The sequence below is a fragment of the Gymnodraco acuticeps genome, unplaced genomic scaffold, assembly GCF_902827175.1.
Source record: "Gymnodraco acuticeps unplaced genomic scaffold, fGymAcu1.1, whole genome shotgun sequence".
NCBI classification, from domain to species: domain Eukaryota; kingdom Metazoa; phylum Chordata; class Actinopteri; order Perciformes; family Bathydraconidae; genus Gymnodraco; species Gymnodraco acuticeps.
Window position 1 is genome coordinate 5,297,071 of NW_022991154.1, and position 23,446 is coordinate 5,320,516.

Genomic DNA, 23,446 nt, shown 5'->3' on the forward strand with positions numbered 1-23,446 from the left:
ATGTGCGCACACACACTCACCCTCCCTGGGTTACCGTCAAGGTGGAGGGCAGTGAGCAGAGGGTTTACAGGGGCTGGAAGTTGGAGGACACCCAACAACCTGGCAGGAGAGTCATGTTTGAAGCTGCATTAAAGGGCCCCTTTCTGGAGAGGCTCTACAGTCGGGGCCACCACTGCACAACCCAACATCTGAAGTTTTTATGATCCTCGACTATTTTGATAATTGATCAATCGTTGAAGTAATTTTTTATGCAAAATAGATACTTCAGAATGTAATAATCTAACATTCGGGCTGGACAATATATGACATAATAGATTACACTACATATTCCCGTAGATTTTGGAAATGATAATATTGCAATTGTCTTCCTGGTTGTAAAAAGGCAGCATTAAGGTAATGTCATTTTTATTTTATTTACCAGGCTATTCTAGCTGTTTTAAAAGATTTGTCGTTTTCCAAATAGTCATGATTCAACCCACATTAGTGAGGAAAATGTATCAAAATTCTCATGGTTTAAATATTATATCAGAGCGTGAATGGTCAACCACAGCATCCTCCGCTATCGATGTATTTTGCCAAATGATTGTGGTGTTTTTCATACCGCCCGGCCCTAACAGACTTTGCCAGTCTCAGAGATAACCCCATCCACTGAGGAAGTATTTCAGATGCAGTTCGAAGTTCTGGAATATCTAAAATAGGTATTTTCTTATTTATATTGTTCGATATAACTAAAGGCTGCTGTATGAACACCCTGACGAAGGTGTAGGCCAAAGATGTTGTTAATTTTACCCTCCTGAATAACAGTTATTGGATTTAGACTTGCATGTCTGCGGTTTCGCCCTGAAGTTAAACTTGATTTGCTAAACCAGTGGTTCTCAACTGGTCAGGCCTCGGGACTAGGGATGGGTATCGTTTGAAATTTATCGATTCCGATTTCGATTCCGGTTCTGCTTATCGATTCCGGTTCTTATCGATTCCCCGTTTCGATTCAAAAATTGTAAAATAAAGAGGTCAAACGTTTAGATAACAAAAATATATTTATTCTTAAAAGCTTTAACTGAAATTGTTACTAAAAAATATACATGCAATACAAATGTATTGCACAATAGCTGTGCTTTATTTTAACTGAGCTATGCCTGTGGCAAGCTATTAACAGGCATTACACTTTGCCTTTTATTTTTATTTTTTAGTGTAGTGGAGCCTCACTTCAGAGTGTTTACCGCGACCTATCTTTGGTGTTATGAAGTGACTGAGATCGTGAAATGTCTACGGGAGGGCGGGGGAGCATCGCTGCGGGGCAACTGTGGACCTCTGTCGCCTGTCAGCGCAATTTATATGATGCCGTTTAAAAAAATGAAGGGCGGTGCCGGCCGTCAGCGTACCGAGCCGGCCGTCAACGGCCCGCTGACGACCGGCCGTTCTGTGATTCTCCAGGTCCGCCCTGTATTCCACCGGGTCACCGCAACACCGCGGAGCAGACGGACCCGCTGGAATACAGGGTCTACCGCGTTTAGGAACCGTTAAGCAGAACCGAAATTGTGTATTTTGTATGGGTACCCGGTACCCGGCATTTTCTTATCGGTTCTCATCTGGAACCGAGTTTCGGTTCCCAACCCTACTCGGGACCCACTTTTTACTTGGTCAATAAATTGCGATCCAACATTTTGAAGCACTCAAATCTATTCAACAAAAAAAGGTGCTGTAATATATACACTTTTCAGCATACATTATGAATTAAAGTGAAGTACAGTGCATATATCCCTTATATCCCTTCACAGAACTAAAGTATGCTTTCAAAAAAGGTTTAATGAGATGATGGGGGATTCTCCCCCAGGAGATTTTTAGAAATACTAACAAACTATGCATTCTGGTACACTGAGAAGAAAATAAATAGATGTATTACTACCCGACATGTTAATAATATTTTATGCCATTGTTTGTTTTTCACTTTGTTCTGACATCTTGCTGCGAGAAGAGTAAAGAGGAGATAGTCTGTGTGACTTACTTTAAATTGTGGGTAAGGGTAGATAGCTCCCATTGTTCTGTGAACTGTCAATCATCAAACCGGGGGTCATATTTCATTATGTGTTCATTTGTATCTGAAGTTGTACCCATGGATGTAAAGAAGAGTTCTACCGCAAAGTTATTCTCCGTGGGGACTTCTGGCAACAATCTTGATTCTGATTGGCCAGAAGACTCGAAAAAACATCAGCAAATATATTTTATTGCAAAGATGATCACTACGTGACAGAAGTTTTCAAAACCGTTTATGGTCTCCGGTGCTTCCAGTCCAACGCCGACTGCATGCACAGCGTAAGAAAATCGGGCCTTCAAAATAAAAGTATGACTTTTTTTAAAAAAAAAATTAAAAAAAATCTTCACTAACACATCCACGACCCACTCCAAACGGGTCCGCGACCCACTTTTGGGTCGCGACCCACCAGTTGAGAACCACTGTGCTAAACAATTCTAACTTCTTGAACAGAGACACAAGTAGCAATTGTATGTTTTACAAGTTGAATAAAAAACAATGTATGGCTCGGTACTACCTAAAAGTATTCTCAAGATCATTTATAGTTCTGAGCTCTCAGGTGTGGTCGTTGGCACTGATGCCCAACCTGTTTCTGCCTTATCCGGGGGTGGGGGGCTGGGCACAGGCACTGGCAGCCCCTCATCCGTCCCCACGGTGTTCAAAGCTATGGCCGGTGTCATGTTTTCCTGCCCCAGTGCCAGGGTCAAAGCGCTCCACGCCAGACCAATATGGAAAACAAGCCTGAAGAGCTACAGCTCTGTTTCAAAACAAGAAGCTCCTTTGAGGCCGTATTAGCCCATAAACACTGGCCTCACCTCGCCGTTTCCTGTTATGGGGAGCTGGAGAGGGTAGACACACACACACACACGCTCACCTGCCAGGTCAATGTCAAACCACAAGAATCCTCCAAGAATCATGTTGGCATCTAACACAGTATGTGTCTACTCTATCACTCCACTTAAATACAAGCCAAAAGGCTGGTTTACGAACAAAAGGGTTACACGATTTGAAATGATAAACCCATTATAGTCTATTATCATCATAATCATTTCTGCAGGGGACATACCTGTGAAAACAACCCTTCAGGTACAAGTGTAAAACCTTCTACAAATTAACTTTATATTGTGAGTTCTCTCTAATGTGATGCTAAACTAACTTTACATTATTTTTTACATTTTAAAGACTGAAGTGTGTATTAAAGCTATTTGGAAACATATCGTTGTGTGTGGTTTCATAAATAAACACTATAAACTTTAAAGTAACTTTTGGTTCTCCATTTAATTGTCAGGAGAAACAAACACATCACCCTTAAAAAAAACAAATGTGTCTTCGAACAAAGTTCTGTTAAACTAAGGAGGGTAAGGAAGTACAACTCAGACTTACAAATTAAAAAAGACCAAAAGAGGGGGAAAGGACAGAGGGGGGGAAAAAGCTGAAACTGATGTTGATGTTAGACTAAATCAGTCCATGTGTCTGAAAAATGCTAACAATGTTCTTTCATCAGATCTGCTGTCGTTAGCGGCAATCAACATTCCCATCATCATCATTATCACATCATCATCGAGTGGTTTCTTTTGGAGGATGGATATGCATCGATATCAAAAGGTGTGTGTGTGTGTGTGTGTGTGTGTGTGTGTGTGTGTGTGTGTGTGCGTGCGATTTTCAATTCAGTACTGCCGATACAATATCTGACTTATCTATAAGATACAAAGGTGTGTTTGTTTTACCAAAAAACCTTCTCCATACCTTTTTCCTCACTATATTTATCTATATTTGTCCATTGTTGTATCCATGTCCTTTCTGGATCAAACATTAGGTCTGTAAATGTCATGATTTTCCATAGCACAAGTTTAACAAATCAAATAGCTTGTTTTGTCTAAACAACTCTGAACTCCAAAGATATTCAGTGGTCTTTCATTTGGAAGAAAAAAATGCAAATGTTCACATTTAAGAAGCTATAACCGCTGGATTTAGGGCATGTAACGGCTACATAATGAACAATGTGCAAATAAACAATGCATTCAAGTATAGCCTGTTTCACTAGTAACCCTATAATCAGACCTTCAGCTACAGAGATGAGAAGAAGGGAGTATGTGATGTCTTTAAACCCCAGCACTATGAGCTTAGTACCCCCTGCTGGCAGAAGATAATGGTTTGGGCTCTACCAATAGCATTACTAGGGCCGCTCGGTGACCTTAATACCTAATTAGGTTTAAATCATCTGCATATCATTCAAGCAAAAATACCTTACAAAAATTAAAAGAGTGTAATGTGTGACTGGAGGAATTATTCTGGTATTTATGCAAACATTGAGTTCATGGCCAAGTATTTATGTATTATTGTGTGTGAAGCGAACTACAAATAAATCACTTTAATGTGCTTTCATTAGACCGCAATGAGAAGCTGCGAAACACGCCACTGCTCTGCAATTAGGCCTAATATGGTTTAATGACCCTGTGATCACATGTGCATACACATAAACAGTAACACAACAGTAAGTAGGAACAGTTGCTTTGCAGTCTGGATCTCTCCTATTGACTCAAGCACAGGGTCATGTGTGCTGCTATAAAAAGAGCTTCCTGGTGTCAATACAAATTACTGTAATCTTGACTTTGATCACTGAATGTAAAGTATTTTTTTTTTTTTTAAATGGATTTAAAATACATATCTATGCAGCTGAACTGACATCTATATCTGTGGAAGTTACGAGACTTCATCCACAGCGGAAATCAACCTTTAAGGAGCCCTCAGCAGCCATTATGAGCAACAGAGGAGATGTGTGCACGGATTCTTAGCTTTATGATTATTATTGCTGGCACTTACTTGGATTCTATCCTGTGCTGCTAAGAGGGAGGAAAGATTGAGAGCGGTATCAAGCGGTAACAAAGAATAAAGAAAAGAGGCTTGTAGGAAGAGCATCAATCAGCTCTGAGGGGTCGTATCCACCAGTCTATGTTGGGACTAACGCGTTACAAACTAACGCGTTACTGAAACGCAACTACCTTTTTGCGGTAACTAATAACGTTACTAGTTACCTATTCCCATTCAGTAAAGCCGTTATAGTTACTGTGATTTAAATGGGTGCGTTACTGCGTTACATTATGTGATCCAACTGAACCGAATCTCCCTGCGGATGTAACTTACAGGCGAATACAGCGCTGTCCTCTCACAGCACCATGGAAAAGTGAAAGTGACCAGAGAGGAGTGATGATTGGTTGACGCGGGGTAACATTTCAGGGTAAGCCAATCAGAGACAGAGTTGGGCGGGTCTTGCCTTATGGGGAAAATACACAGACACTCAAACACTTGCTAACACACACACATACACGGCAACGACCACCACCAGCACACACACTATGGCAGATGCAAATATCAGCGAGAGCCGCAGCGCATTTACAACTTGGAGATATAACCACTATTTTCAATGTGTGGGGATAAAGGACGCAAAAAATATTACGGTCAAATGCAAACTGTGTGCAGGACAGAAAGCATTGTCCTCATCGAATAACAGCAATGCCAATCTCCTGAAGCATCTAACTAATGTACATGTGGGGAGTTGTATTTTCTCTTACGGTGCCACAGAACAACACACAAACTTGTATTTGTATTGTTATTATTTTTAAAGTAAAGTAACTTGTTACTTTTATAATTTAGTAACTAATAAAGTAACTAGTTTTTGAGAGCATTAACTATAACTATTACTAGTTACTTTTTAAAAGTAACTTGCCCAACACTGGTCGTATCACAGCGCAGCGATGTTTTCCCAAATGGAGCAGCTCAAGAAAAGCGTGTGAAGCTCAAAGCCAACACAAAGTTGAACAGAGAGGCAAGACCTGTCCTGTCCATAACCCCGGATCGTAAAACATCACTATCAGCACGGCTATTAACTGTGCCTTGGCACTCAGGTGGTCTCTCATACCTCACACCAATACTTCACACTGAGAAGGCAGTGAGAAACATTCAGACTGAGCAGCATGCTGCCATGAAATGTATGAATAGTAGTTAGCCAGCCGATTTATGGCATCACTGTGATCCCGACACCCCGCTAGTGACTCCTGAGATGGTCTAAACCGGGGGTGTCCAACCTTTTTTTAACCAAGAGCTACTTTTAAAGTTGCCAGTCTGCCGAGATCTACCAGTCCAAATAGAGAGGCGTAGCCATTACTGACAGCCTACTACCAGGTAAATACACACTTCTACTTGTATAAAACTGACCTTTGTACGATTAATACCTCATAAAATACTGCAGATCCTTTATCTTACCTCTTTCTAATCTACACACATACAAGTATTTAACTGAAGTTACACAACAGTGTTGTTGATACAGAGTTGGAGTTTATTCACACGTCACTACAGTGGGTAATGTTTTCAAAAAACATTGAACAGTGCTGCCACATATGACACAGGGAAAAAGAAAAGACTCTGAACCCTTTCTTTGCCATTATATAAAAATAGTGTTGCTACAAAAGTATAAATTAGGCTTACTAATAAGACAACTCAGATCTGAAGCTGCACAGGAATCTGCTGCCAAAGTGCAATAAAAAAGACAACATTAATAGAATCAAACCCTTTTTTGTTGCATTTTAGTAGAGTATAAAAAGAAATGCCTTTAAAATAGGGTGCAAGCAACACTAGTTTCTTAACCTGAATTGATAATGGACTATAATCAATTTAAGTTTGCATTCTTATACCATTTTGTACAATAATTATAATGAATGAGTTCAAACTTACAGCTGATTAATAACGGTATCTAACTTGGGTTTTTATTATATCAAAAACCTGTTGAAATACTTCTGTTATTTTTACTGTCCCCCAAAAGCGCGTCGGCAGCCTCCAGGAAAGCTTCTTTCACAACTTCGCCATCTTTGAAAGACTTCATGTGTTTCGCAAGAACGTGACTGACACGATAAGATGCTATGGTAGCAGCCTTGCTCTTGTTGTTAGGCCTGGTGGAAATGGACTGCTGTAGCTGTCCTTTCAGGTCCCTCCCCTTTTGGGAGCGTAGGGAAGAATTGGGAGGGAATTCCGTGGCACAGATAAAGACAGAAAAAACTGATTTTTGTACATAATGTGTATATATATATATATATATATATATATATATTTGTATTATATTTATAATAACACTTTTGCCTTATCAGAATGAAATCCCATGCTACCTCAATCAAACTTTCACATTATCATAGTGGCATCCCATGTATATATTTCCAGCTTTTAAATGGTTTCGTTGTGTATGTTTGTGTTACCTATATGAAAAATATCATTTTCAAAATCTGTTTTTACGTTTTTTTTGTGATTTTGGGTCCAAAATGTTCATATAGTAGAAGATCACTGCTCTAAACAAAGTCAAAAATCCTACATCCAAACGAAATAAATATAATTAATTATGATGAATACGTTAAGTCTTGTTCATTGTTTTTCACTTTTATTAAATGTTTGATATTTCCGGTGGAAATGGTGGACTATCGGACATTCAAAATGCAGCATATTTTCACTCTTACACACATATATTCTCCTTTTACATACATACATTTTCACTCTCACACATTCATACATTTTGCTCTCATATTATCATATTTTAATGCACACATTCATATATTGTCACTCCACATTCATGCATTTTGTTCTCATATTCATATAATTTAATGCTCATATTTATACATTTTGCTCTCATGCGAAATCTACTAAAACAAATTATGTCATGGTAGTGGTCAGCTGTTAAACACAAAAGTGTATCTAAATATATATATAAATATAATAAGCCTGTTGTCATTTTTAGACACAGGCTTATTATATTTACAGCCCTTAATAACATTCATTTTCTGGACTCAATGTGTGTCTTGGACGTTTTCTTTGTTCCAAGCAAACGAGTGCTTTTTGTTTTGCAATCACTTCCGCATGTTTCGCGGGCCTCCCCCTCGCTCCACTGACCATTAGACCATTTAGTAAGGTAAAAAGCAAAAGGGCAAAAACGCCTCTCAGACGCTCTTCCGTTTACTTTTTTAATAAAGAAAAACAAATGGTCCGTAGATACACGGACTCATATAGCCTATGTATGTATACTGTAAGGAGAATGTATGTGCGTGATACCTCATTCACACCAACGGTGTTTCAGGGCCGGTTCGGAGCTGGAGCTTGAAAAGCACCGGGTTTTCCTCTTCACACCGCAGCGGAGCAGCCTCTTAGCTCCGGAATCCGGTTAGTTTCAAGCACCAAAAAATTGTCCGGCCAGAGCAAAAGCACCACATACGTCACGCTTACGTCGAGGCGGGGGCAGGGGCAGAGACAGATCAACTCCTGAACAACAACAAAAAGCCCGTGTTTTATCCAGTTTGTACACAACGATGGAGAAACTTAACTAGAGTTTCAGAGTTTCTGCCATAGACTGTATATATAAAGGTTTCTGCTCATGGTGAAGCAACGTGTCTGCTTGTTAAGGTGGAACCTGAGCATTCACGTTGATCACCTCTCATTATAAATCTATAAAAATTAAACTTTACTTCACGTGTTCATTTGAGAACAGCTGTTACATACCTGGTGGGTGAAATTATAATTGTTCTGTAGTTATTGTAGCTAAAACGGCGCTTTTGAGAGATTTTAAATCTCAGATCTGCTCAAGCGAAACCTGCTACACAGGTCTCAGTAGGGGCACTCAAGCCTGCATTACAATATAGGCAGGGCCAGTCTACTGATTGCGAGAAGTACAACAGCGTGACTCAGTCATCTTTCAGTTAAAAAAGCATTGAAATACCGCATTTAAAATCTGATGAACTCAGTGTGCATCTGGACCGGGTGACGACATTACCTATTGACGCAGCAACCACTGTAAGTTATATTCTTGTTTAATTAGACTTCTCTGTTTCATTTATTCTACTTTGTATAATTGTTCTGTAGTTATTGTAGCTAAAACGGCGCTTTTGAGAGATTTTAAATCTCAGATCTGCTCAAGTGAAACCTGCTACACAGGTCTCAGTAGGGGCACTCAAGCCTGCATTACAATATAGGCAGGGCCAGTCTACTGTCGCCCATCAGCTGTAGAGAGTTAACTAATTAGAGGGGCGTGGCCCCACAGCTGTGAGAACTCAGCAATCAGGCGTCCATTTTAGGTAGCTCTTTCCTGGAGCGTCAGCTTAAGCGTCAGACAGCCGAAGACTGACAAAGACATTAGAGTCCTGCGGGAGTAAGACTGACAAAGACATTAGAGTCCTGCGGGAGTCACGAGGGAGGCAAAGAGGAGGCAAATCCTACTCTGATTGAGCTGGTGTCTTATTTCTCTTTTCTTTAGTTTTCTAGCCCCTCATGCTATAATCATGTGTATTTTCTCCATTCCTGTTCATGTGTCTTCTCGCAATTATCACTGGCCCCGTGTATCTCCTAATCGATATAACCGGCCTGCTCTCATCTATCCCACATGCTCCACTGAGATCCAACATCTAGTTTCAGGCGGCCTGTGGAACTGCCAGTCAGCTGTTCCTAAGGCTGACTTCATCTCTGGCTACGCCTCCCTGCAGTCTCTGGATTTCCTTGCTCTCACTGAGACGTGGATTACTCCATTCAACACATCCACCCGAGCAGCTCTCTCCACAGCATATTCCTTCTCCCATACACCCAGACCCACTGGCAGAGGAGGTGGCACTGGTCTCCTGCTCTCTCCCAAATGGAGCTTTTCCCTCTTCAAGCTACCTAACTTCACTCCTTCCACCTTTGAATTCCATGCCGTCACAGTAACCCATCCTATACAATTAACCATTGTTGTTCTCTACCGTCCACCAGGCGCCTTGGGGGACTTCTTGGAGAAATTAGATAATCTCCTCTCACACATCCCTGAAACTGGCCCTCCCGCTGTACTTCTCGGAGACTTCAACCTCCAGACAGGGAAGATAGACGAACTAACATCTCTGTTAACCGCCTTTGCTTTCTCACTGTCTCCATCCCCACCGACTCATAAAGCTGGCAATGTCCTTGATCTCATATTCTCAAGGAACTGCGCTACTTCTAACCTCTCTGTAAACCCGCTCCACACATCCGATCACTTCTTCATTTCATTCTCTCTACCCCTTTCCAAACATAACAAACTAATCTCTTCTCATCCTGCACCTGTCCGCCGTAACCTTCGTTCCCTCTCCCCCTCTACCTTTGTCTCATCGGTGCTCTCAGCCCTCCCTTCCTCGGACTCGTTCCAACTCCTACCTCCAAACTCTGCTGCAGAAACTCTCCTCTCTACTCTCTCATCCACTCTGGACTCTCTCTGTCCACTCACATCTCGGCAGGCTCGTCAGTCCCCTCCTGCTCCCTGGCTAAATGATGCACTGCGTGCTAATAGAACCGTCCTTAGGGCAGCAGAGCGGAAACGGTGGAAATCCAAACACCGTGACGACCTCCTAACCTATCAGGCTCTCCTCTCCTCTTTCTCTGCTTCGATCTCTCAGGCAAAAAGCACTTTCTTTCAAGATAAGATCCAATCTTCCTATTCCAAAAAACTATTTCCCATCTTCTCCACCCTCTTGGACCCTCCAAAAGCCCCTCCCCCCTCCTCACTTCTGTCAAGCGACTTTGTTACCCACTTTGAAAAAAAGGTTGATGATATTCGCTCTTCTTTTTCTGACTCATCTTTACTCACCGCTGGGTCACCAGACCCTCCTTCCACCCACACACTAACCTCCTTTTCCCCTCTCTCTCCAAGTGAGGTTCTTACCCTCATTACCTCTGCCCGCCCTACCACCTGTCCTCTGGACCCCATCCCTTCAAACCTCCTTCAGACTATCGCTCCTGATATTCTACCATTTCTCACCCATTTCATCAACACTTCTCTAACTTCTGGTCACTTTCCAAACAGTCTCAAGGAGGCAAGAGTAAACCCTCTCCTAAAGAAACCCACTCTCAACCCGTCAGATGTTATAAACTACAGGCCTGTCTCTCTACTCCCGTTCCTGTCTAAATCACTTGAATGCGCTGTCTTTAAACAACTCTCCTGTTATCTCCATCAGAACAACCTTCTGAATCCGCACCAGTCTGGTTTCAAGGCAGGTCACTCCACAGAAACTGCTCTCATTGCTGTCACTGAGGAACTGCACACTGCTAAAGCAGCCTCCCTCTCCTCTGTCATCATCCTTTTGGACCTGTCTGCTGCATTCGACATGGTGAATCATCAGATCCTCCTTCGCACTCTCCAAGAACTTGGAGTTTCAGGCCCTGCACTTTCCCTCCTCACCTCATACCTCAAAAACCGTACCTACAGGGTAACTTGGAGAGAGTCCGAGTCCGACCCTTGTCTATTAACTACAGGGGTCCCTCAGGGCTCTGTTCTTGGTCCCCTCCTCTTCTCCCTGTACACAAACTCGCTCGGATCAGTCATTAGCCCGCATGGTTTTTCATACCACTGCTACGCTGACGACACCCAATTAATTCTGTCCTTTCCCCGCTCAGAGACCCAGGTCGTCGCACGCATCTCTGCTTGTCTAGCTGACATCTCTCAGTGGATGTCTGCTCATCACCTCAAGCTCAACCTTGACAAGACTGAGCTACTCTTCCTTCCGGGAAAAGATTATCCCACTCTTGACCTAACAATCAACATCGGCACCTCAGTTGTTTCCCCGACTCAGACTGCAAGGAATCTGGGTGTGACCCTAGATAACAACCTGTCCTTCACTGCAAACATCGCTGCTACAACCCGTTGCTGCAGATACACGCTTTACAACATCAGGAAGATACGTCCCCAGCTGACTCAGAAAGCGACTCAGGTTCTGGTCCAGGCTCTCGTCATCTCACGCCTAGACTACTGCAACTTCCTCCTGGCTGGTCTACCTGCATGTGCCATCCGACATCTGCAGCTCACCCAGAATGCAGCGGCTCGTCTGGTCTTCAACCTTCCTAAATTTTCCCACACCACTACGCTCCTCCGCTCCCTTCACTGGCTTCCGGTAACTGCTAGAATCCACTTCAAGACACTGGTACTTGCTTACCATGCTGCGAATGGATCTGGCCCTTCGTACATCCAGGACATGGTTAAACCGTACACCCCAGCGCGTGCACTACGCTCTGCATCAGCCAAACGACTCGCTGCACCCTCGCTGCGAGGGGGACCCAAGTTCCCAACAGCAAAAACACGTGGGTTTGCTATCCTGGCTCCAAGATGGTGGAATGAGCTCCCCATTGACATCAGGACAGCAGATAGCTTGCACATCTTCCGGCGCAAACTGAAAACTCATCTCTTTCGACTCCACTTCGAGCGATAGATTTATTAACAAAGCACTTATATACTAATAAAGGACTGGCTTATCTAAAGCCAGTTGAGTAGCACTTGAAATGTTTGGCTCTATGAAACCTGATGTACTTATATGATTCTGTTCTTCAAGGTTGTGTCTTCCTGGTCGAATGTACTTATTGTAAGTCACTTTGGATAAAAGCGTCAGCTAAATGTAATGTAATGTGAAGGTTACAGTTCATTTAAATGAAAGATACAACGTTACTCCGCACTCATGGTTCAGTCCACCTTAAGAAATAAGACAGACCTCGGAAGCAGTTGTGTTTTTAAAAAAACTTTATTGGCACGGGTACACTTTTTTTTTTAATAAGAATATAACTAAACCACAGAAATGACTCCGGAAAAGCTGCAGATAGAGCCATAAGAAATGAATGCAACTGATTTCATCTGCGCGGTTTGGCTTTATGAAGCAGGCACGCAAACGGTTACGTCATGACGCAAACGATGACGCAACGACGCATTACCAGTCGGACTCTGGGCGGTGTGAAAAGAGCCAGAGCTAAACCGAAGAACTGGTTCTGAACCCGAAAAGCTCTAGCACGGAGCTTGAACCGGAGTTGCATTGGTGTGAATGAGGTATGAGAGGACCAGTATGAATTACGGCATAGAAATATGCAAACAAAAACCTACAGACTGGGGGATGGGAGATCACAGGAGTTGGGGGGGGGGGGGGGGGGGGGGGGGGGGGGAGAGCTGTGGAATGTGACCCTTGGGAGAATTCCTCCACACATTCCGATGGCCAATTCGTTTTAAACAAAGAGTTCGCAACACAGGACAGCATAGGCAACATGGGGGGTGGGGGCTGGTGAACGGTCTGGTCAATGTTTGTAAACACAATCCCCAGGGTGTGTCCTAATGAAACCAAAAGAGAAAATGCAGATATCATTCTCTCTCTCGACTCGCTGGTATCTCGAGCCGAGCGCTCATTGGTGTTCATACTGCTCACAGGCTGGGCTGCTGTGTATATCTAGTGTATTCTGTACCCCTCCTCACTGTTTATTCATCATTCAACCATTTACACCTTCCTTTTTTCCCGTCAAGAGGTTGAAAAAGATTGAGTCCTATGTTTCCAATTGGTTCCCAAATCTGAACATTGACCAGTGGCATAAGATCAGGAGCCGGGTAAATGAGAGACTGAGGAGCCCCCGAAAAACAGATCCCGAAATAGCTCGTCCTGGTTTCCGCAGCAGATAGATAACAGACACCATATATGGTGTCTGTTATGTCAGTTATTTTAAATAAAACGTTGAAAACTGAACTTGAAAATTGTCTCCTCTTTTTATTTTATTTATCATTTTCGGGACGGGGAGACGTGGGGAGACGTGTGTGATTAAAAATTAATTTGCAGAAATGTAAAGTGATCTAACTAAGTTCTATTCATATTCTTGACGGGAAGAGCAGTGTAAATGGGTGGCCATATGCATTTGAAAAGCAATATAAATCACACAGTTATTATACAATAGACTATAAAAGCACCATCGATAACCATTACCTTTATCCAATTCAAAATTTGGACGGGAAAAAAGGAAGGTGTACATGGTTGGGCTATACTGTAGGCCTACTGTATACATACAAAGGCCATTCAAGCTAGAGTTCTTCTGGAAATGTTCACATCAGGCACCTTCAAGTTAAACAATTAACACAGTAGGCCTAAATTATGTGGATTAAACCACATTTATTTCGTTAAAAATAAACGAAATATGATTTTGTTTGAATGATTAAATGTCATCAGGCACCTTCAAGTTAAACAATCAGGTGCACACTTTAATGTGCCGCCACCTCCGGACTCGGCTTGACTCGGTATAAAGAATGCACAAATGTGTTTAATCGTTTATGTCAGATATGTACTAAGTAGCCTAAATACATTTGTTCCTGCTCAAGATTAGATTCAACGTTATTGTTATTGCACATATTGCAGGTACTGAGACAACGAAATGCAGTTTAGCTTCTAACTAGGGATGCACGATAATTATCGGTCCGATATTAGGAATTATGACGTCATCCCGATAAACCCGATACCAGTATTAATAGCCCCGATAATATACAATATATCTTTTGAGTAAAACAAAGAAAAAAATACTGCGGTGTGGGTGGATTGGGATGAGGGGCGCTTGTTTTTGACTCTGCTCCTCCCGTTTTGCCAGTACTGTGGTATTAGTGGTTTAGGAAGAGGGGAGTTTTTCACAAATCCAGCGCTCCCTAACTCATGCCTGGCTGTGACGCAACTCAAGGGATATGCTCGAACCGGAGCTGCAATCATGTTGCGCACACTTTTCGTACAATGTCCCACTGTCTGGCTGCCTGCATAAAGTCAAGTGCTCGGCGCAGTTGTGGCGAAATGTCGCTCCTCTGTTTTCATTTAAACAGCTCCGTATATCCGTTAGCGCAGCTAGCTAGCACCAGATGCTAACAACAACAATGCACGTAAGGTCTCTCTCTCGCTCGCTCGGGCCACACATACACACCCTCCCGGTCCTCCAGATGGCCAGTCGGTGCCTGCCGGTGAGCGTGGAAGTGTGGTCTGCCACAAGCGGGAGACAGGAACGGGGCTGTCAGCATGTAGATGGTATTTTAAACTCGATGCGCTCTGAAACTACGGGGCGGCCAAGGAAAAAAAATACACATGCGTTAATCGCGTTAAAATAATTAGTGGCGTAAAGATTTTTTTATTATCGGTTATCGGTATCGGTCTTGAGAAGCAGGAAGTTATCGGTATCGGTTTCAAAAAAACAATATCGTGCATCCCTACTTCTAACCAGGGGTGCAACAAGCAGCGAAAAGTAATGTGCACAATACTATAGTAAACAATTAACACAGTAAATTATGTGGATTAAACCACATTTATTTCGTTAAAAAGAAACGAAATATGATTTTGTTTGAATGATTAAATGTAGGGTGAATTGCCCTAATGTGGGACATTTTTGCATTTCAGACTTCGGGAATATATTGCGATATGAAGCCGATACAATAAATCAAAATCCAGTACCATTCTGAAATCCCCAGTAATATTAGACACTAATAATTAGGGTTGGGTACCGAGAACCGGTTCCGAACCGGAACCGGTTCCAACATTTCGATTCCAACGGCATCGTTTAGAAATGTGAATTTCGGTTCCGCTTTTCGATGCCTGAGGAAATTTCTCTCGCCGCTCTCCGTAGCCTACTGGGGCGGGAAATGTAGCGTTGTACCTACACTTCTACACAGCTTAACCTGGGACCACCATGAGCGGTAGACGCTCTAAAGTGTGGCTTCACTTTGTTAGGAAAGACAATGGGTCGGCAGAGTGCAACACCTGTTCCAAACGTATTTCCTCCAAAGGAGGGAACACGACCAATATGACGAAACACCTTCGCCTGCACGGTATACAGATCAAGGAGTGTACCGTTTTCAACCTGTTTCGCCAGTCTCCGTCCGCCTCACAACCACCGTCGTCTTCCGCTGTCGTCCCGGCTCAACCAACACCGAGCACTCCCTCAGCGGAGCCCTCGCAATCAGGTATGTAAGTTAACATCACTCAAAACTAAAGGATGGTTGTTTTGTTTGAGAGGTTGTGTGTAAAATGTGTGGATATTCTATATTTTTGTAGATGAAAGTTTGCGGTCGCGTAGTTGCGCGGCTACAACGGCTCAAGCTAAAAAGCCCGTCCCAGCCCGTGTCAACCCATTCACCTTAGCAGCAAAGGGAAAGATGACAGTAGAGAAATGTGAGGAGTGCCACAGAAAAGTCACCGCTTTTGTGGTGAAAAGGCTGCATCCCTTCTCAGAAGTAGAAGCACCTACATTTCGGTACGCAAAGACAATTATACAAATTGTCTAGCTGCCCAGACCTCACCCACAATAACAATATCATTTTTGTGTTTACAGGGACATGCTTTTTACTCTTAACCCCAACTACACCCCCCCTACCAGAGATTATCTGACAAATCACTTAATACCATCTTGGTATGAGATTGAAAAGTCAAATATAATCACTGAGCTTAGTGAAGTTAGCCATGTTGCCCTCACATCTGACGGCTGGACTAGTATTGCGCAAGACCACTACCTTACTGTCACAGCACACTATTTAGTGGAAGGCAAAATGAGGCAAAAAGTGCTCCAAACCAAGGCTGTCTACAAAGCCCAGACAGGAATCGTCATAGCAGAGGAGATTGCAGATGTCTTGACAGATTTTGGCATTTTTGACAAAATAGTGGCAGTCACAGTTGACAATGCTGCAAATATGGATGTAGCCATACACAGGCTCCAATTTGTGAAGCTGGGCTGCTTTGCTCACACTTTGAATCTGGCAGCACAGAGTCTCTACTCATTGGCCATCATGTCTCAATGGATAGCAAAGATCCGTGCACTTGTTGTGTGGATTAAGAGGTCATCAATGGCTAAGACCGTGCTCCAGGAGAAGCAGGCTATCCTAAGTAAGACTCACTGAGTTACATTCATTTGATTGTTGTGAATTGTATTTAATTAAATAATGCTTGTTTTTTTCAATACAAAGCACTGTATGCGTTTTTCAGGTATTAACATTTCAAAAACTATGTAAAACATACATGTCAAATGATAACTACTCCATGTTAAATTGAAATCCCATATGTTAAAGTATTTGTGATTTTCTTGTTTGTCAGAGCTGCATCAACACTCGCTCATACTTGATGTGAGAACTCGCTGGAATTCTCTCCACCTAATGCTGGAGAGATTTCTCGAGCAATACCCAGCAATTCAGGCAGCCAGCTTGGATCAACGGTTGAGAAAGCCTATGGAGAGGGACAGGTAAAAAGGTAAAAAATATAGCTACTTTATGGATCCAAAAGAAAATGGCATCCAGTAGCTTATGACTCATACAAAACACTAATACTTCATTATCAGGCAAGTGATTGTCTAGCCACCAGAACTAGTGCAGAGAGCTGTCACTATAAGCATGTGGTAATGCAAATGTAGATGACTTGAAAAGTAGCTAGCAATGTAAACTATACTGATTAGTGTGGATAAGTGATGGATTTAAAGAGGAGCAGTTCCCTTGTCAAACAGAATTGTTTTTGTTTAAAATGTAATATTTGTAACTTATAGTTAATAATACAAATATTCTTTATCACTCAGACTTGCCCGGTTCACTGACGAAGACCTCAGGCGGGCAGAGGACTTCATCAGACTGATGAGGGTTATGTACACGTCCACCCTCTGCGTTTCTTCGGAAAAGAACCCGACATCTGGACAGATTCTGCCCATTCTCAAAAAGCTTGAGATGCATTTTACTGTTACTGATGGGGACACAGTATTTGTGTCCAACCTTAAAAAGCAAGTTTGGGGAAATCTGTCAAAGCGTTACCAGGTAAAATAACTGAGGCTATAAAGAAGTTAATGAAGAATACATTAAATAATTATATTCATGACTTAATCCTACATTTTCAATAATTGTGTTCAGAGTGATGAAATCAGGAGCTTTCTGGAAGAGGCTACTGCTTTGGATCCACGCTTCAAACAAAAGATGGACGATGATGCTGCTGTCTGGGACCGGATCAAGGGGAAGTTCCTGGCCAAAAATCTGACCGACTCTGAGAAGGTGAAATGTTATTCATGAACAAATAATGTCTCCTCAATCATTAAAATCTTTGATCATAAATAATGCCAATTGTTATCCGTAGTCAACAGATCTAGACTGTGGAGGAGATGGTGACGAGAACATGGAAGGAATGGAGAGTGAGGCAGAGGAGAATGTAAGTGTATGTTTGCAAAAAATATATATGCGAGGTTTCTTAATCATGATCTATGCTTTGAATGGAAGTTTCCTTTTGTGTGATATGTTGTTCTTTATTCATTTAGCAAATGCATCCCTGCAAAAACCCCAAAATGACCCCATTGGAGGAGCTGTTTGCTGATGAGGATGCCCAAAAGGTGACACCACAGCAGAATTCCATGTCCATCCAGGACTTGAGAATTGAGAATCGTTAAGAATCGGAATCGAAAACTAGAATCGGAATCGGAATCGTGGAAATTCAAACGATACCCAACCCTACTAATAATACAGTAAACTATTAACACTGTACATATTATTGTTTGCCCGTGGGATTAGGATGATCGGTAGTCAGACCCGTGCTGCATTTTCCTCCGGTCGGATGTGATATAAAAACAAAGCGATTATTTTTGTTGTTGTAAACTCACGTAGATTAAATTTAGTGCATTCATTTCAACTCTCGAACATATGTACATTAAATGATCGTGAGGATGATGATTGAAAATCGTTTGTTTGAGCCTGGATGCATTTCCTGATCTAAAAACATAGCGATGGTTTTGTACTTACGCCAACGTGAATTAAACATTATTTTGTTAAATAAAAACATGGGGATGTTTAGTAAATGATTACATGTCTCTTATTTAGCAAAGAATATGATCCTATCCGTGACATATGGATCTTAACAAATATCCGCTATATCAGATACCTGTAGATCAGCTGTTTATGAGTTCCAGTGTGGCAGCTTTTTAATCACGGCTCCCCCTGGTGGATCCATGATCCATTGCAGCTGGTTTCATTATAATTAAATGTATTTATCAAGGGGGCGTTTCAAGTCCTGCGGGGGGGTTTTCCTTTTCAGCAGGGGCCCACCCTGGGCCGATCACGGACCCGCACGGGTAGGCGTCTGAAATGAAGCGCTCCATCTGTATGTGTCAAGCAAATATCCACTGACAATATCGCATAAACTCAATCTAGAATTGATGGAAAAAAAATATCACTTTTTGAACTTCCTTACTACAATCAATGTGTTATCCTCAGTCGCTAAACCCCACTGACGGACTTTGGCATATTTGACTTTCAGGGTCTGCTTTTCGTGAATTATGGGTACTGGTCCTTTCTCCATTGTAACCATGAAAAACAACTTAACACACTTCATGCAAAGAAACTACAACAATGGAAGCCATAGAGTAACATGATAGCAAACATCCTTGACAACATCATCACTCTAGTTTTGTCATTTCACCATCATGTTCATGTCATGCACCAGTAAGACCAGTTCTGCCATGCCACCACTCCTCTATGGAGATGCTTTGTTCGGGTTCTGATTGATCCTTTAGGTCACGTGTCAAACTCAAGGCCCGGCGGCCAAATCAGGCCCTTGGTAGATTTAATGTCCTGACCCCAAACATTGATGAACTTGCACCCAAGATGAGATGCCAAGTATCTCGCTTAGTGTGCATCACAGAGCAGCAAACTGAGTTTCAATGGATGTTTCCTTTTGCACTTTTTTTCTTGCGACAACAGGGCATGTTTGGTTTTTGCTTTGAAGGAAATAGTTTTTTTTTTAAGCTGTTGTTGGCTTGTGGAAAAATGTAATCATAAGAAATGACTCTGGAAAAGCTGCAGATAGAGCCATAAGAAATGAATGTAACTGATTATTTAATGTGTAATGTTGTTTTTATAGGCAATACTTTAAGCTTTGTTAGTTCCAGGTTTGATATGTGCAATAAGTTAATTTCAATAAGTTTTGCAATAAATATTGAACCAGTCCGGCCCTCGACTGGTACCGATTTTTTTATTTTGGCCCACTGTGTATTTGAGTTTGACACCCCTGCTTTAGGTGAAAGTCACACTGACCTTTTCTAAAATGATAAATGTTCCACACCACAGTAGCAACAGTAAGTCATAAAGTCAATTTGGTACTTGCCTTCCCAACAATGACTCAAATGACTGCATGGATGTGAAAGGTGTCACCCCCAACTCTGTAGTTCCACACAGTCCTGTGCAGCTTAATGGTAGCTTTCTGCTAACATTTTCTAAGTGTTCCTACTATTTTCTTAGCTCCAATTCAATCCGAAACAGGCAGCCGTTTACAGCAAAAAAAGCTCTAAAACACAACTTTTTTGAATTTGTCCATGGCATCAAACTGCAGACAGACACAGATAATGCATAACAGCATAAGTTGTGATCAGAGTGTAGCATTTAGCAGCTAAACATTCAGATATTTCCCTCAGGAGTTGCTGGTCACATATGCCACTCCAAATAAAAAGCAAATGTTGTTTCACATCTGCTGTGTGTGTAATATTACGGAGCCCTGGAGGGTTCATAGAGAGAAAAATAAATAAAACGTTGCCACGTTTTACTTTCTCGTTCGCACAAGATACCTTCTCGTGCGAACGCTTTATTAACTCGTGCGCACGAGTTAATAAAGCGTGGCCTCGTTTTATTTAAATCGATTAGTTTTATGAAGAATATGTCCGGTCGCTTAGACTTAGGTGTGCAAAGCTAGGAACCAATAAAGGTAGTACTACTAGGAGGCTATCAAGCGATAATTGAATATATGCAAATAATACTCCTGATTAGTTATCTATAGTATTTGTGCTGTCTAAGACGCCGTCTTACTCCAGCCAGCAGGTGGTGCTGTTGCTTTTTGTTTCTTCTTCTTTTGTTAGTACCAGCCAATGGGAAAGACTTACATTAAAAACATAGGAAGTGATACCCACATGTGAGTCGTGGTTGAAAGGGACAGAGAGGAGAATATCATTGTTTGAATATACATCCATCCTTCTTTGCTATGTTGTTGAAAGCATTGCTTGTAAGTATGTTTGGATTTTGTACAAATTCTTAAGAGGATATCAACAATTATTTTGAGGTTTCAATGTTTAAGTAGATTGCTATTCATTGATGTTTGATATATGGTTAGCACATGTTTTGTAGTGTGTATTACACAGCACTTTTGCATGTAAACATTTTATATGCATATTTTGTGATGTTTGTGACATAATTAACCGTTGTATATATATTTCTGCATCACAGCTAAGTGTCTAATTTCAATGTATATTGTGTTTCTTTCAGTTGTTGACTTGTGGATGTAAACATCTTATTAAAGAAGATAAACGCTTGCCACTTGTCGAGGAGTTATCTGTCTGCATATCTGTACTCATAACGACAGTGAGGGCAGAACAGTAAAAAAGCATATTCGTCTACATCAAAATATCAGGTGGCAGGGCTCGACATTAAGGGCTGCCCGATGGCCCGGGGCCATCTAGTATTTAGCTCGGGCAATGAAGCCTCACCTGCTGGTTGCCCGATCGGGCAATCTATTATGCCAGTATCATGCAGCTCGTGGATCAGTGATGAGTGACCCGACAGTAAAACTAAACATATCTATAACTAGTTTAGGTAGTTTGAGAGGTAATTAAAATAGCTACGTGTGATATTCTAACATGAAGTGTGTGTTTTGTCCGCTCACCGCTGCATGTGATCATGCAAAGCTGCGTGTCGACTCGTCAGCAGCAGCTGATCTCTCTCTCTCCCGCCAGATTAGACTTTACTCACGTTTATGTCCATATCGATCAGATCCAGCTAGTTCTAGCTAATGATATGACTACCTGCTTATTAAAAGACACCTAAACAATAAGTGTCGCTATGCAACTGGGTCAGGCCACAAAGTATAGCGCAGCATTGTGCATTTGTTTACATGCCCACCGGAACCCCGAGGCATTACCAACAGATCAACGCACAATCAACCCATCCAGGACATCTCTTTCTCCACATTAAGTGTTAGACATTAGAATTGACTATTCTTGTCTGTCACATACTCTTTTGTCTGTCACATAAGTGGCGCAACTGAAGCGGTATTGCGCTAAAGGGAAATTATTTTGACCGGACATTTTGACCGAAGAGATTTAGATTTTGCCGGCTAACGGGAACTCTGACGTCGCCATTTTGTGTGCTTCGCGGATGCGCTCGGCTCCTCTCGACTGCTGCTCGGGTCTGCTCGGTCAGCTTCCGGATTCGTTCGACCAATTTAAAGTAGATAACATTACAAACATTTTTAACAGGGGTCATAATAGTGTAAATAATGTTTGTTTTGGTAGTTATAAGTGAATATAATGTTTTCTACTTGTTTACATCTGGGAAGGCATTTGCCTTCATCAGATAGAAAGTGTCTTGATCAACAACTTAAGTATTTATTATAGCTATGCAGGGCATGCAAGCGAGCAAACACAAACAAGAACAAACAAAGTGAAATGAAGAATACAATTGAAATTGTACAATACAATATTGTGGTGGTTCATCTTATAATTCAGTCTAGAGAATGCACCAGACAGCATAGACCTGCACAAATCTAAATGTTCTAGGGCAGGGGTGCCCAACCAGTCGATCGCGATCGACCGGTCGATCGCGGGGAGATTCCCAGTCGATCGCGAGATGTGTCTAAAAATAGAACAACAATATTCGGTTTTATCGTTAATGTCCTATAACATAATCTTCCTGTGCCAGAAAAATGCACTTGAATGCATCAAAGCTTTGTGATTGGCCGGCGTGACCCCATGTGTCGGGGCGTGGCTGGTGGGCAGTGCACTAGTTTGCTGATGTTGTCCGTGTCAACAGGAGTGACAGTCCGCACACACACACAAGACCGCAATTATGGCAGAAGCAAAAAAGCCAAAAATATATCATTTTCACTCCGAGTGGGAGGATGATTTGTGTATCTATTCCAATTCAAAGTCCATCTGTCTCATCTGCAATGCGAGCATGGCTTTATCGAAGAAGGGTAATTTAGGAGCGGCATTTCAAAACTGCACAAACGCTACGAGACGGAGTTCTCTCCTAAATCTGCCCTACGCTCCCAAAAGGGGAGGGGCCTGAAAGGACAGCTAAATGCACAGCAGCCCATTTTCACCAGGCCCAACAACAAGAGCAAGGCTGCTACCATAGCATCTTATCGTGTCAGTCACGTTCTTGCGAAACACATGAAGTCTTTCAAAGACGGCGAAGTTGTGAAAGAAGCTTTCCTGGAGGCTGCCGACGCGCTTTTGGGGGACAGTAAAAATAACTAGCATTTCAACAGGTTTTTGACATAATAAAAACTCAAGTTGGATACCGTTATTAATCAGCTGTAAGTTTTAGTTTGTTTGAACTTATTCATTATAATTATTGTACAAAATGGTATAAGAATGCAAACATTAAGATCTGTTCTGTTTAAATTGATTATAGTCTATTATCAATTCAGGTTAAGAAACTAGTGTTGCTTGCATCCTATTTTAAAGGCATTTATTTTTATACTCTACTAAAATGCAACAAAAAAAGGGTTTGATTCTATTAATTTTGCCTTTTTTTATTGCACTTTGGCAGCAGATTCCTGTGTAGCTTCAGATCTGAGTTGTCTTATTAGTAAGCGTAATTTATACTTTTGTAGC

At 41.9% G+C, this 23,446-nt stretch overlaps 2 protein-coding genes across 3 annotated transcripts in view; one reads left to right on the forward strand and one right to left on the reverse strand.

Annotated features, from left to right (window-relative positions):
• gmds (GDP-mannose 4,6-dehydratase) overlaps positions 1-23,446 on the reverse strand; it is a 221,983-nt gene that overhangs the window by 184,186 nt on the left and 14,351 nt on the right. The gene's annotated exons all lie outside the window — the stretch shown is intronic.
• LOC117560531 (zinc finger BED domain-containing protein 1-like) lies at positions 15,395-18,366 on the forward strand. Of its 2 annotated transcripts, none has more exons than XM_034237436.1 (8): positions 15,395-15,791; positions 15,883-16,081; positions 16,160-16,707; positions 16,915-17,059; positions 17,387-17,618; positions 17,712-17,849; positions 17,932-18,009; positions 18,110-18,366. In XM_034237436.1, the coding sequence occupies exons 1-8, from the start codon at positions 15,518-15,520 to the stop codon at positions 18,236-18,238; spliced, it is 1,743 nt and encodes a 580-aa protein (XP_034093327.1). In that variant the 5' UTR covers positions 15,395-15,517; the 3' UTR covers positions 18,239-18,366. The 2 variants fall into 2 exon arrangements, with proteins under 2 accessions (XP_034093327.1, XP_034093328.1); XM_034237437.1 differs by having other exon boundaries at positions 17,932-18,003.

Bases quoted from the DNA above. Each gene is read 5' to 3' on its own strand.
- LOC117560531 (XM_034237436.1), top strand. From the start codon at position 15,518: ATGAGCGGTAGACGCTCTAAAGTGTGGCTTCACTTTGTTAGGAAAGAC. The intron at 15,792-15,882 runs GTATGTAAGTTA...ATATTTTTGTAG, and splicing joins AGCGGAGCCCTCGCAATCAG to ATGAAAGTTTGCGGTCGCGT. The intron at 17,619-17,711 runs GTAAAATAACTG...AATTGTGTTCAG, and splicing joins ATCTGTCAAAGCGTTACCAG to AGTGATGAAATCAGGAGCTT.